This window comes from Lycorma delicatula, chromosome 8 (assembly GCF_047948215.1).
Source record: "Lycorma delicatula isolate Av1 chromosome 8, ASM4794821v1, whole genome shotgun sequence".
Taxonomy (NCBI): domain Eukaryota; kingdom Metazoa; phylum Arthropoda; class Insecta; order Hemiptera; family Fulgoridae; genus Lycorma; species Lycorma delicatula.
Window position 1 is genome coordinate 3753038 of NC_134462.1, and position 16627 is coordinate 3769664.

Below are 16627 nucleotides of genomic sequence, written 5' to 3' on the forward strand. Positions count from 1 at the left end.
TTCTCCAACACCTCTTCGTCACTTTAACCATCCACCTGATTTTTAACATTCTATTATAGCACCATATCTAAAAAGCTTCTAAATCTTTTCATTTCAGGTACTCTGATCGTCCAAGTTTCACTTCCATATAAAGCCACGCTCTCCAAACGTATACTTCCAAAAATGCTTTCCTGATGTTTAAATTAATTTTTGATGCAAGTAAATTATATTTCTGACTGAAAGTGCATCTCATCTGTGCTATTCGGAATTTTATATTGCTCCTGCTTTGCCCATCTTTAGTAATTCTATTTCCCAAATAACAAAATACTTCTACCTTTATAGTGTTTTCTCCTCCTATTTTCACATTCAGTGGTCCATCTTTGTTATTTCTACTAGATTTCATTACTTTTGTTTTGTTCTTGTTTATTCTCATGCGATAGTTCTTAAGTAGGACTTCATCTATGCTGTTCATTGTTTCTTCTAAATCCTTTTTACTCTCAGCTAGAATGACTATATCATCAGCAAATCGTAGCATCTTTATCTTTTCACCTTGCACTGTTACTCCAGATTTAAATTGTTCTTTAACATAATTAACTGCTAGTACAGATTAAAAAGTAACGGGGATAGGGAACATCCTTGTCAGACTCCCTTTTTTATCACTGCTTCTTTCTTATGTTCTTTGATTATTACTGTTGCAGTTTGGTCCCTGTACTTGTTAGCAACTGTTTTTCTATCTCTGTACTTGAACCCTAAACTTTTTAAAAAGCTGAACATTTTATTCCAGTCTATGTTATCAAATGCCGTTTCTTAGTCTATAAATGCTTTTGTTGGTTTTTTTTTTTAATCTTCCTTCTAATATTAATCTGAGTGCTAAAAATGTCCCTATACTTTCCCTGAAACCAAATTGGTCTTCTCCTAATACTTCTTCCACTCTCCTTTCAATTCTTCTGTACAGAATTTTAGTTAAGATTTTTTATGTATGAGTAGTTAATCTAATTGTTCTGAATTCTTCACATTTTTATGCTCCTGCTTTCTTTGGTATCATGACAATAACAATCTTTTTGAAGTCTAATGGAACTTCCCTTTTTTGTAAATATTACACATCAGTTTGTATAATTTATCTATAACTTCCTCACTTGCACTGTGCACTAATTCTGCAGGTATCATGTCTATCCCAGGAACCTACCTTTCTGCCATTTAAATCCTTTAATGCTTTATCAAATTAAGATCTCAGTATTGTATTTCCCTTTTCATCCTCTTTGACTACCTCTTCTTCCACTACAACAGTTTCTAATTCACTTCCTCTGTATAACTCTTCAATATAATCCACCCACCTACTGACCTTTTCTTTCGTATTATAAATCGGTTTACCATCTTTATTTAACACATATTTTAACTTATGTACCACAAAATGTTCCTTAACTTTCCTGTATGCTCTGTCTATTTTAACAATGATCATTTCTCTTTCCACTTCTGAACACTTTTTTTTAATCCACTCTTCTTTCACTAATTTGTACTTCCTGTTTATAATATTTCTTAACTGTCAACAATTCCTTTTATCATCTTTATCACTAGCATTCTGACACTTTCTACGTTCAACCATCAGCTGCAATATATCCTCTAATACCCAAGGTTTTCTACCAGTTCTCTTTATTCTGCCTAAGTTCTGCTGATTTAAGAATTTCCTTTTTAACATCCTCCCACTCTTCTTCTATATTTTCTATCTTATCTTTCTTACTCAGACTTCTTGCGATGTCCTCCTCAAAACTTTTCTTTACCTTTAATATTTTTTAATTTTCTGGTGACCCTTTCCTTTGTAGTAACCACCTGAAGATCTGAATAGGGGACTAGTTTACCTCAGGAATATTTTACCAAGGAAGGGGCCTCCATCTTTGTTGAAAGATGAAAGTGAAAGAGAGCTACATTTTCTTGGAAAAAAACAGCTGTCATTTTCCACTGTTTTCAGCTGCACAGTACTTAGAAGATTGAGTGATACTGATTTGGCCATTTAAGTCCTCCTGACCTATACCCTTAACAAAGAGCTGCTGCCTTCTTTCAGAAATCATTCTTTAATCTGGTTCTAAAAGATACCTCTCCAGTATGGCTGCACCTTCGGTGCTACTCTGTATCACTGAGCACTCAAGCCCCCTCACAATCGGCAAGGTCTCATGATTCATAGAGGGAAAGAAAAATGATATGAATTTGTAAAAATAAAAACAGCTGTTTTTAGTACAATAAATTTAGTTTTTTAAAAATTAAAATACTTTTAATTTACTTTAAAAAAAAATACTCACTGGTTTATACTGTATTAATTTACAATAAACTGTCAAAAATTTCACCACTGACAATAATGCACTTTTCAACTTATATTTTCCTTACATTTTCTGTCACCAACCTAATATATCTTCACGTTTTGTGATGAGAGCAGCAGCACTGAGAATATGAGAAATAAGTTCTTCACATTTATCTATGTCCAATCCATTTACCAGTAAATTTTTCATCTAAGAATTGTCTTACTTCATTTGTGAATTGTGCTCCATCAAGTTGATTTTATGCATTTATTAGTCATTTAACAAAGTTATTGTGCTTCAAATTTAAAAAAAAAATGTGTTTTCTGTTGCTGAATTTCTCTGATTTATGTTGGAAAAGATGAAAACTATGGGAGTTACAGTTTTGGGACTTGTTTTATTTGATTTTCGAGGTCAAAAAACTTAAGAAACTGTAAAGTTCCTTATATTATGCCTTAAAAATTTCATATGACACATTTCACTATGTGAACTGAAATCCAGATGAAATGTTTCACTAGCCACAACTTGATAACAAAGGATTTTTGGATATATCTTTGTGTGAACCTTTTTCCTTATTTCAAGCTTTAGAATCAGTTCCCAAATTACTTCCTTTTCCTTCTGAAAAACTCTGCATATAATTTATTTATTCATGATTGCAACCACATATTAATGACCAATTATATCAGCCTTACTTTATGTTGTTTAGTGAGAAATAAATTTTTTAGCCTGTGAATAATGTCAAGCCTGATTGATATTTGAACCTGGAACTTTCAGATGAAAGGGAGAGATTCTATTACTCCACCATAAAGATGAAAATATAATTTTGTTAAAAATATTGTCTATTGTGCTGAAATGAATAATTAATGACAATTATACGGAATACACAAATTAAAATCTTAATGTAATCTTTATATTAAGCTTATTTTTGTAACTACATTTTTGACTTCAAGAATTCATAATTAGTTATAATATATAACATCACAATACACATTAACATTGTTACAAAGAAAAATTGAAAGTTATCATACCCAACAGTTATAGTTAAGTTAGCAATTAAAACAGGTTAGAGAGATTCAAAATACAGCTCTTCATTCATAAGTAAATGTTCAAAATTTATTAATATTATTTATTTATAATATTTTAGATTATTTTCTGTATCTGTTACTATATATTATTATTGTCGATATGTAAAAGATGATCAACATTTGAAAATCTTTTTAAAACTTTGTATGCTTTTAACCGTTAAAAAAGCTTTTGTTTTAATATGTTCAGAATGCATTACACATTTATTCATTAAGCTTGAGCCATATGTCTAAAAAGCTTACATGACTTGATGCTTCACCCATCTTTATAAAGATATATGAATCATTAATACATCATGATGAATTAATTTTTTTCACAGTTTAGCTCTCTATCATATCATAAACCATCTAGAAGGTTTTTTATATTTGAAGCAAAATTTTTATTCAGAAAATAACAAATTTGTTAAAATGAAAAAGTAAATTATTAATACTAAACTTGTTTTCATCTTACTAAGTAATAATAATTAATACACTAATTAAAAATTAATTATAAATATTACAAATCTATAATGTAATATAAACACAAAATAATTTTTTTAATCTATTATTTATTACTCTAAATATTATGTATAGATGCGTAAGTGTACTTTCTACTTGGTAATTATTTATTTGGGACTACAGAGTAAAACTATATATATATAAAACTATATATATAGTTTTATATATATTCTTACATATTACAAATTTCAATATGCAATGATTGCAATGCTTTTTCATTCTCTTGACTGAACAAATATTTGTTCTGAAATTTAAAAAATGTTTTAAATTTTATTAACAAGTAATTTTTACAAAATAAAATGTAAGAACTAAAATTAATGTGTAAATGTAAACAAAGAAGAATTTATTACAATAAAAAATATCACTGAAGAAGGGATGAACATAAAAAAGTAAAGGTAAGAGTGTTCTCTAATTCTGTACTTTGCAGAGGCTGAAAAATATTGTTATATTATATTATATTATACATAGTTATTTAACATACAGAGGGGAAAAAATGGATTATAAAAAATTTAAGCTCAGTAAATTAATATGTAACATACATAAACAACTTTTTTTTACGTAATATCAGATAATTCAAAAAGGATTTCAAAAATTTAAAAGCATATATACATTTATTTAGATAACTTACAGATTAGGTTGAGGTCTCATTTCACAGGAAAACACATCATCAAGTTTTGACTCGCATAGTTCATTAGTACTGAATTTGGCCACTAGCAGTCACAAATGTTGTTAAAAATGGATAGATTTACTGATACGGAACATGCTCACTGTGTGTTTTGGTTTCACAATTTGCAGTCAGCAACCGCAGTTCAATGTAATTTTTGTAGAGAGTACTTGTGGGGTTTCATTAAAGATCGGGTTTATGTACCACTTTTGCCTGCTGATCTTGTTGAGCTAAATCTTCGAATTAATGCCACAAAGTTAAATCATTATATGACACCTAAGATCCATACTTCCTTTTCCCTGATTAGCCTCTGGTAATTACCATCAGGTATTATTTCAGATGATGATATATGCATGAGTGTAAGTGAAGTGTAGTTCTGTACAGTCTCAGGTCGACCATTTCCAAGATGTGTGGTTAATTGATACCCAATCACCAAAGAACACTGGTATCCACGATCTAGTATTCAAATCTGTATAAAAGTAACTGCCTTTAGTAGGACTTGACTGCTGGAACTCTCGACTTCCAAATCAGCTGATTTGCGAAGACGTGCTCACCACTACACCAACCTGGTGAGTGAATTAATGCCACAGCTGCAGAGGTAATGCCCGACTTGCTGGCTACAGTATTGAATGAAATTGGCTTCAGGTAGGTGTATGTCATATTACAAATTGAAGCCATATCAAAAAACCAAAGTGAATGTTGGGTGACAAAATTGATGTGTTTTTCTATGAAATGAGACCGCAACTAAATCTATAAGTTACCTCAATCAATTTTTATATGCTTTTAATGTGGTGAAGTTCTTTTTGAATCACCTGGTATTTCACTTTATAATAATTGAAATGTCAATAAGATTTTACATATTTTCCAATTTAATTTGATGCTAGATTATTAGTATAATAAATATATTCTAAAATCTTATTTATCTCAGATATTCTTTTTTGAAATTCTAGAGATACATACTGCAGCCAAAATCAACAAAAAGCAAATCTTCTCTTAAATAGGTCAAGCTGATAATCAGATTAAAATTCAACAATTTTTTCAATGTTACAGGTAATAATATACAAGGATGGGTGAAAACAGCAACCACACAATGGCATTAGTATGATTAATTTCTTGATGGTTTCACACGATTTCATTTGTATTAGTTTACTATAAGAGTTTCAAGTCACTGCATCACTTAGACAAAACTTAGTCACTGCATTTACAATTTGACAAAATGGAGAATTAGGGTGTTTTTTGGAAAATGGAAAAAATCTGGAACTCCATGCAGTGATTAAATTCTTTTTTTTGAAAGGCTTAAGTGGAAAGGAAATTAAAGAAGAGCTTGATATGACATTGGGAGTCTCTTCTCCATTTAACAGTTACACACTGGGTTACAGATTTTAAGATGGGTTGAACATGCACCAGCGATGGGCCACGCAGTAGACACTCTTCTGAAGTAACTACACCAGAAATGATAGAAAAAATGCATAAATTATTTTAGCACATCAATGATTGACAATGTACGAGTTAGCAGAGTCTGTAAGCACGTCAAAAGAAGTGTGTAGGCTTGTGCAATATTTTGCATGAACATTTGGGCATGAACAACCTGTGCATTAGATAGCTGCTGTGTTTTCTCATGTCTAACAAAAAAAAAAAACATTTCAACTCATTGTCTCGAGCTTTTACAGTGCAATCCAGATAAATTCATACATCAATCTGTGACAGTTGATGAGATTGATCTGCTCCCATAACTATCACTTGTTTCCTAACCTAAAAAAATGACTGAGAAAAGAAATTTTTGACCAATAAAGGTTATTTTAAGGAGTTGGATAAATCAACGTACTGAACTGGCATAAGCACTCTTGCGGAACACTAGGCTAAGTATATAAACCTTAATTGTAACTTTGTTGAAAAATAAATTAAAATGTACCTACAAAAATGTTTATTTACAAGCTACAAGCAGTTTATGATAGATACTTACGCTTCACTAATGTAAGTCCAACGACCATCAACTAACTGATACAAACTAACTGGAAGTCCAGGAACAGGAAGGCCTTTTGATGTATCCAAAACATGTGTACTTATGGGAGGTCGTGTAACAGTTGGAGGAGGTACTACAGTACTTACTGCATTACTCTGTTAAAAAGATAATTGCTTGTTTAAAAAAAAGATTAACAATAAAAAATTATATTTAAAAAAATATTCACAACTATTTTTTAAACAAAAGAAAAAATATAAGAAACAATGTATGACCATCAATTTTATTTTACTATTAGCACATAAATAAAAAATAACTTAATCTGTGAGTATTTGCTAAAAATAAATACTATTTCAAATATTAATTTTTACATTAATTAGTTACTTGGTTCAACCTCAATCACCCTTTATGATATTTTTTTTATTATACATAAAGCATCTACTTCCTCAGAAAATTAAACCTCTTTCAATCAAACATGTCAAAGAATACTATGCATATAAATTGCGCACTGCGAAAGTAAATACACATACACACACACATACAGAGAGAGAGAGAGAGAGAGAGAGAGAGGAGAGAAAGAGGGAGAAAAGGGAAAAAGAGATAATTTATATTTAAAGATTCTCCTAAGGAACTTTAAGCTGTATTTATTCAGATGTCTTAAAATTATATAAAATTGAATAAATTATGAATTTTATAGTTAAAATAATAATAATTACAAAAAAATTAATGCTACACCAAAATAATAAACTCTAAAGTTAAAAATAAACAAATTTCGATGTGCTGTGACAAGGCAATGGAATTTCAGAAGTTAAATATTGTGTTAATTATTTTTGGTGAAAAATTTAATGTAACCTACTCCAAAGTGTTCTCAAACACTTGTTCTTATACAAAAATTAATACAGAAACAACTTATAATATTATTTTATAACAATTATTCATATAAATACTTACGGCCATATTATCATCCCTTTTAACACACTAAATCAAAAGTTTATATTTTTTCTAATTCAATAATACTGTACAATAATAGATAATGCAGAAGTTTTGTGTAATTATATTTATATTAAATCATCTTAATATCAGGTACAATTAAATGTTACAATACATTTTATCAGTAAACAAAGCTATTCAGTATGATAAGTTTATCTATTTATTTTTAATTTAATGGAACAGAATTAAAACAATAGAATGTTGCACATTCTTAAACACATACACTGTGAGCGAGGAGGGGGAAGGAAAGAAAATGGTAAACAACAGATAATAGACTAGACAGATATAGACTAGTATTTGTATGAAGTATGGAACTTTAAATATTTACAACTTGGTTTCATAATTAAAACATGATATGAATAATAAATAAAACTGAAAATGAAACATATTCTGAATAATAACATAACATACATACATTATACCTTATTTATCTGAGACTACAAATTAAAAACAAAAATCCAGGTATATGTACTGAATTGCAATTGATACTCACATATATAAAAATATGTTATCTTATAATAGATAATTACATTATGATAGGTGAATTACATTACAATAGATAATTACATTATATAATTTTTTATTCATCAAAACAATAACTATTTTTTACAACCATAAATGTTAATAAAAACTATACTTCATTTACAATATAAGGCAGCTTGTCAAAGGAAATCAAAATTCAAAGCCATGAGCATTATGGTTTTTGATGTTAACAGCATAATTTTGGAAGAATGGGTTCCAGAAGAAAGTGTTATTATAAGGAAATTTTGATAAAGCTGAGAGAAAGAGTGAGAAAAACAACCAGACTGTGCCATTCTCCAACCATTCTTCATCAGGAGAATGCGCCTGTTCCCTATAAGTTTCTTAAGCAGTTTTTGTCTGATACATTACTATATTGGAACATCCTCCAAATTTTCTGGATTTGACAACATATAATTTTTTATTTTCCCTATATTAAATTTTAATTTACTAATCATTTAAAATAAATAATCAAAAAAAGTAATCAAAGAAACATGTTTTGACCAGCTGATACAGTAAAGATGAAAATGGCTGGTATATTTAAAGCAGCTGACAGAAACCAAGCTGTTAAAGCTTTTGACCAGTGGAAAACAAGGCAAACTGTATGTAAGTGCAAATGGGACCATATAGGAGGGCACAAGCATTAGAATTTAATACATATAAATAAAGATGATTTAATGTATCAGTCTCATTACTTAATAGACACACCTTACATTTAATATATAACTATTTTTATCTAAGTTCTTTAGGCGTGTTGTGTCAGAATTTTTTGTACATACAAATTACACGAGAACATGGGAAAAAAAATAACTGACTCGTAATCAAAATCTGTAACGTAATGCAAGACGCTAAGCATATATATATATATATATAAAAGAGAAAAAGGCATAGAGTGAGAATATATATACACATATACAAGTGTATAGTATAATATATAGTAGCAGAGGGTGGGAGGTGGGAGAAAAAACTGCAGGTGATTTACAATAATTCTCCTTCTGTGTCGCTCATAATAAAAAAAATAATTGTTTAAATTCAGTGTAAATGTAACATTATATTATTTTTTTATTAAGTTTGGATAACATACGTGAACATTTTCAACACCTAATTTATATGCATTAAAAAATCATTAACCTTGAAAATATTGTTGGTAAAGATTGCTGTTTATTGTTAAAAAATTACTTTGTATGAAATATTTTGGTCCTGCAATTCTGTGGGGGCGAATTTTGCTTGCACTGTTATCTCAAGAACGGTGGCCACTAAACACATGGGATTAGGACCTATCGTTCCGGGTGATTGCAAAGCATCCATTTAAGTTCAGCTTTCAAAATCACGTTAAAAATATCCTAGGACACACCGTTTTCAAGAAATGCCCTTATTTATTTAACGAAAGATATGACTGAGAAACCCCGTTTGTTATGTAAAATATAAATAAAATAATATCAGCTGTCGATAATTAGCTATCACAACTATAAAAAATTTTTAATTCACAATACCTGCTTTCGCTGAAAGTAATGATGACTGATTGATGCAGAACATCATTATAAATTTTCAGCGTTAACTGAGTAGCTGTTAGATTATAAACACCAACAATAATTTTGAAGTTTGAATCATAAATAATGATCATTGCATACATTAAGTAACGATCAATGATATACACAGATATTGCTGAAAGTAATGATGACCTACATTGTCATCATAAATTTAAAATTAATCATGCTGTTTGCAGTTAAAATATATGTTTTACTATGAATTTTTCAGTAAATTTACTGTTTCAACATGTGAACACACATTCATCATTGAAAGTAGCTGTTCTTTAATGTATTCGAATAAACCTATGAAAAGAGATGTGGAGGTTCAATAGCCAATTTTTTTGTTGGTTCTTTGTTATAATTTTGGGGGCATCTCAAACCCGTGTTTTACTATGTATTTTGCAGTAAATCCATTCTTTCAGCGTGAAAATTTAAAAACAGGGGATAATCGTGGCAAACACACGTTCAAATTGTGCGTGAAATTGGTTCTACGGGTCAAAGGTTAAAGTGGCTATTGAATGTAAACATTATACGCTACTTGTAATATATATTAATTCGAAATGATGCGATCCCATATAAGTTTACACTTCGGCCATGCGGTCTTAAGCACACATGTTTTTTTTTACTGTATATATAATATATGTAATAAAATGTATGTGCACATATAAATATAAAATTCTATAATCAGATTTTTAATTTTTTGGGACTGAGATATATCAAAATTTGAATATTGCATAATCCAGGGATTAATTTTAAACATCAGTAATATTTCCTTCTATAATGTAATTCTACAACTGCCAAGAAAGTAAAATTGCTAAATCTACTGGGGCTATAATAAATAAATATTTAAACAATATATAACAGTCAATTTCAACAAAAGGAGTTTTTAAAAAATAAATTGAATTAAATAAAATTAAAAAAATATATAATGAAAATGTATATTAATAATTATCAAAAGTTACCGAACAGAAAAAAAATTTTTTTAAAAAAGTCTCTTATCTCTAAATTCTTAATTAAAAAATGCTTTTTTATGAAAAAAATATATTCAGCTGGGTCATCTTTTAATATTTTTAACAGAGTACAATAAATTTTCAATTCAATCTATATCTACTGTTTTTTTATGTTCAAGCATTTCTCTTCACAAATAAATGAATTTAGATTATTTTTTTTTTTTATTACTTTATTAGCAGTACCAAGTTCCTTGGTACTCCTAATGTAACTTTTTCCAAATAACTTACGTAGAAAATCTTTTTAAAAGAAAAACATAAAATTATTTACACGGATTATTTTAAGATATTTTTTATCAATACTGCTTGGCATTGGATTGTTGTAATGTAATAGAATACAACCTAAAGTTATTCTGACTTTAAAAGTATTTACATATAAAAATTATTAAAGAAAAATTTGATAAACTAAAGTTAAATTAAGTTACTATTATTAACATGTCTGTTTATATTGTTCTTTTATAACACTTTTATAATTTTTAGCAAGATGTTGATTTCTCATCTTTGAGTTTACTGCACAGTAATTCTCAGACTGCATTTTTTTGGTCTATTAGTATTTTAAATTAAAAAATTATAAAGTAAAAATAATTTTTTTTATTTAAAAAATACAACATATAACAGAAGAACTCTAAAATTTGTTAATTTTTGCTCAATTCTTTTTATTTTTAAAGTTTTAAATCAGTACAAAATTAAATATGACTAAATAACCCTTAATTTGGCACTGACTTCAAAAAGTCAAAATCTAATGATTAATTGAAACTATTATTTTTAACTTTTTTGGGGCTTTTTTAAAGTTGGAATAAAAAAAATTTTTGATGCTTACATTTGCAAAAGATGTAAAAATACATTTTTTAATATAAAAGTGTCCTCTCAACAAAATATTCTACTATGTTGGATAATCATGATATAGCTATCATTCCATTCTGACTCCTCTTGTTGCAACTACGTTTGCTGTAATTCTGCCTGCACTGATATTCTGGTAATTTATAACAGTTAAAATATTGAAAGGAAATATAATTTTACACCTCATGCTGAAATTATAAATCTCATCTGAAAAGTTCACTGGTGCTGGAAATTGAGTTTCTAAAAATCTTATTCCATTAAGAAAACAAAAAGTTGATTTTGCTGTTTTATTTGTTGATTTTTAATACATAAGAGCTTGTAATTAAATTATTTTTTTACTATACGTGATTTGTCTGGCTTTATTTTCCAATCCTTTCATTTTCTACTAACCTTCAATCGCAAAATATATTTTCACATCTTATTAAGTTAAATTACCTAATTCATATATACTGATCTATCTTATCTTTCATTTTTTGCTTTCTATTCAACTTTCTAATACTAAATTAAGTAAATCTAAATGTGTTAATATGTAGCTTGCCAACCTTGTTCCTTTTTTTAAAAGCCTTTATTATAAATTTCTATCTTATATAATTATCACCAAACCTCTTCAGTTTGTATTTTATCAATGTATCTGATTTTCATATTCTTCTAATAATACCATTCCAAATTCTTTTTTATTTGTAATTTCTTGTTCATTTTTTGCTGCTGTACAACACTACATTCTGTATAAATATTGTAAAGAATTCCTTTCTAGGACCTTATTTATATTTGTTATCACCAAACTTTTTTTCTATAAGAAAGCTTTCCTTCTGCCAATTTATTTGATGTCTTATTTACTTCTTCAACATTTGTAATTTTATCACTTAAATAGCACAATTCTGCAGCTTCTAATAAATTTTTGCAAGTTGTCCTTCAACCTATTTTTAAAATTAATATGATGACAAAAATGGCTTCTTTGTACTGGTGCTCATCCTTAAAATGAATTACTTTTTATCTAATACTTCTTCAATTCATTGGTAAACTACCATCGTGGGTATTTTTAATAAAGAAAATTTTATACCGAGGTAGTTCTCATGCTTTTTATGTTTATCTGCCTTTGCATTAAGTAGTAAATGCTACAAATATTTTTCCCATTTCATATGCTAATTAATGCTAGAAAATTATATTTTAAGAACCATCTCTAACTGCGCACCATGTATGAGTGGACATAATTTTCTCAAAATTAAGCTGATAATATTTTGTGCAATGTTTCCATTTTCTATAAGAATTTCACAAATAATCTCGATGAATGAAATTTAGTACATTGTTTGTATATATGATTGTTTTTTCCAGCCATAAATTATATTTTCCTCATTAGTGTTGGTAATTTGAGTAAAGTTAAATCAGCACTAAATTATTAGCTGTGGCAAAAGACAATATCTAATAAGTGGGAAGATTTATGAGAACAAATTACCATGATTAAAAAAGAAAACGTTTTATTTTGGACATACTCTAAACTTATTTAATTTAAAAACAATATTATTTTCAAAACTGAAAGTTTTTCTAACATACAAAAATCAAGAGGGATTATAATCCAATAAGTTAGTAAAATTATTGTTTGGAAAAAATTAACTGATCAACTCTTATAAATTTAACAGGAAATTATTTAACACAAATTATTTAGATTACAAAAATGGAAAAAATTATTCATTTATTCATATCACTTCTCTTCAAGGGAGCAGAATATGTCCGAATGCTCAAATGTGGTTTGGGGAAAATTTCACAGACGTTATTACCAGTCATGAAAAAAAGGAATCATAAATGTAAATATCAACAGATGTATTCACATCATTTTTATAATTATTAACTAGGATAACTGATCTTTTAACAAGTTTTGAAAAGAAACATTCATTAGGCATAATGAGAACGAAAGGTAGTAACGTCATACATGGTGAGCGATGACTCATAGACTCAAATTGTGATAGGCAAGGGATGCATCACTGATAATACACATTGTGGTCACCAGTGTGGTGTGCATGAGTGAGTCTCACTTCCTCTCTACTACACTATTCGTTTAGTTGCTTTTGGGTAGGCAATAGTATTTCTATGTTTTTGTTAGTTGGCCAGTTGCAAGCATATTGTTTCCTTTTAATAGTGAAGAGTAGTTAAGTGACTTTTAATAGTGTTAAGTGATAAATACAATATACAGTATAGTGAGTATAACCCATCAGGTTGGTCTAGTGGTGAATGCGTCTTTGCAAAACAGCTGTTTCGAAGTCAAGAGTTCCAATGTTCATATCCTAGTAAAGGAAGTTACTTTTATATGGATTTGAATGCTAGATCGTGGATACTGGTGTTATTTGGTGGCTGGGTTTCAATTAACCACACATCTTACAAATGGTTGACCTGAGACTGAACAAGACTAGACTTCACTTACACTCATACATATTGTCCTCATTCATCTGAAGTAACACCTGACAGTGATTCCTGGAGACTAAATAGGAAAAAAAAGTATAGAGAGTATAAAATATTGTAATTGTATAAAATATAGTCATTAATTAACTATGTCGAAATTTAAAAGTAAGCAAGATGTAAACTGTGTTTTGTGACTGGCGCAGCAGATGTGAAAAAAAATTGGAAATCATTTTGTAAATAAATACCCAAATGAAAAACCAAGAACTAAAGATCAAGCTAGTATTTCTGTATCCTTTTAATAAATTAAGTGTCTGCAACTCATGTATTTTTATTACTTCTCTTTTTATAACCTATCACATACAATAAATTGATCGGTAAAACGTAATAAACCCTCGTCTTAGTTTTGGGGGAAATTTCTGATCAAAAAAAATTATGTTTGGGGAAATTTCAGGGGTCTGAATATTTTCTGCTACCTTGCTTCTCTTTACTTCATATTTTTTTATTTTCTAGAAAGTTATTCTGCGAGATGGTACAGGTGCTGTAGAACTATTTAATTCTTACCTTTTCATAAACACTACTGAAATTTGCATGTATAACATGAGAGTGAGATTTGAAACCCAACTGGAAGTTCTAATGCACCATTTCAAGCTTAGTGCAGTATATAGAGCATATAGATTAATAAAGTATAAAGACTTTAGTAAATAAAATATCAAATAACAGGGATGAATAAGGTGTGCTTGAAACAAGTTTCACATTTTTTTAATACTTCAAACATGAGATGTATAGATTGTGGATTAAGTGAAAGGAATTTATATCTAATTCCATAATCAATTGTGAAAAAAGTTTATTAAAAAGGTGGTTTTCTGTTGACACAAAGATGAGACAAATGAATTTTAGTATAATTCAACTGAAGAAGTTAATAACCAACTAAATTTATTATTTAAGAAAACAAATTCTAAACTTACATTATTGCTTGAATCACTGCTAACTCCATGTGTTAAACTAACTGTCTGAGTTTCAGTAGGTAGTTTAATATTATCTGAATTATTGATGTTATTGCACTCTACTTTTAGTTCATTACGATCATCTGTAACTTCAACTATAACATTTGGTTCGTTCAAATTACAAGCAGGTTCACTTATTTTAGCAGCTTCTAATAATTGCTGTAAGAAAGAAACATCATAAGTAAAAAAAATAATGACTTAATATATTGTAGCTGAAGTATTTATTCTTCCCATGGTCAAATAACACATTTTTAAAGACAGGAGTTACCTTTTTCATGCTAAGAACTATCAGTGAAAGAGAATGGCATACTATTCAATACAACCTTTTTTGAAGTATTCTAAATTTCCACTTTCTACCTACTTCAGTAATTTGAGCGCATGAGAATTATTCCTAGTTTACCAGGAAGTTATATGAGATTTTTACACCCTGATGCTCTCTTGAAATCAAATTATTAGAGCGAATGAAGTATGAATATTTGTACATCATATAATGGAAAAAAACAAAATGTTACAAACACAGGCATACACCAAACAGAAAAGCAATATAATCATAAAGGATTTAATGAATGGAAGGAAAAACAAGGTAAGTGAAAATATCCATCATTCAAAAAATAAACTAAAGATAATAATAAGAAAATAATTAAATTGGAAAAGTAATCATATAATGATAAACACATAGTGCATCCATTGAAAATAAAAGCTTGCGTTGTAGAAGGTTGAGACTGCATTACTACTGAACCTGAGAACATTACACCCATCTAATAGGACAATAATAACAATCATTGTACTTTTATTTACATATATTTAATCTATTACCATTTTCATGTTTTATCAGTTATAATTCATTATTATGTATTTAGTATTAATAATTTAATAAATAAGGATTGAAAAAGCAAAAAAATTAATTAAGGCGTATTTTTAAACTAATAGAATCATAACTAGTGCTTTGTTTAGTGAAATTAGATTTTTCTTGATTATTTTTAATTTTTATTATTTTGTTATTTTTAATATTAAAAATAATAAAGAAAAATCTAATTTTACTAAACACATTTTAGAAACTGGACATAATTATAACCCCAATGAATATATTAAAATATTAGAATACAATAATAATTATTATGAAATCAATATCTTAGAAAAATTTCATATATATTTAAATAATAATAAATTGATGAATGATTCGATAATGATATCCTTTATAAACAAATTATATAATAATTAATTATTAATAGGTTGGTAACATTTCATTTAATATTAAATCTATTTCATAATAGTTGCAAACATCTTATAAACATGACATTACTGTCTTATTGATGTACGAATTAATTTTATTCTTGACAACCGACTATTATGAACATAACAGTTTAATTTAAAAACAATTATTGATTTGAATTTAAATTAACATTTTAGAAAATCCCTGAAGAAGGAGTAACTGCTCTGAAAGTACTAGGATTTACACTTAAATTTAAATTGTTGGTAAGTAGAAATTTAATTTAAACAGTTGTATTAATACCAAGGGTGCCAGCCAAATGCTTAGTAAATTAAATTTTTTCATTACTTATAATTTACTTCATTATTTGACTAGTTTAGCCGGCATGTAATACTATGACAAATTTTTAAGAATGTAAAGGGCTACAACCAACATATGATTAGAGACTGAAACAGTTTTTCAGTTCAAAAACATTTTATCAATTTTTGCTATACCACCAATTTGTGTGTGAGAATTAATATGTGATTCAAGAATGCATTAAGCATATAATCAAGAAAATTGTTGCAGTTGTCAAATAAAAAATTGGAGCACTACCACTTTCCAATCATTAAGCAATTCCTATTATTTTATTAGTTATAAATTTATTATCATCAGTGAAATACA

The 16627-nt window shown here is 28.2% G+C and overlaps 1 protein-coding gene across 2 annotated transcripts in view; it reads right to left on the minus strand.

Annotated features, from left to right (window-relative positions):
- LOC142329087 (uncharacterized) overlaps window positions 1-16627 on the minus strand; it is a 31777-nt gene that overhangs the window by 10115 nt on the left and 5035 nt on the right. For both annotated transcript variants that reach the window (XM_075373423.1, XM_075373425.1), the window contains exons 3-4: window positions 14716-14913; window positions 6475-6629 (exon numbers count right to left, since the gene is read on the minus strand). In XM_075373423.1, the coding sequence (XP_075229538.1) occupies window positions 6475-6629; window positions 14716-14913 (353 nt within the window). The remainder of the gene's footprint in view (window positions 1-6474; window positions 6630-14715; window positions 14914-16627) is intronic.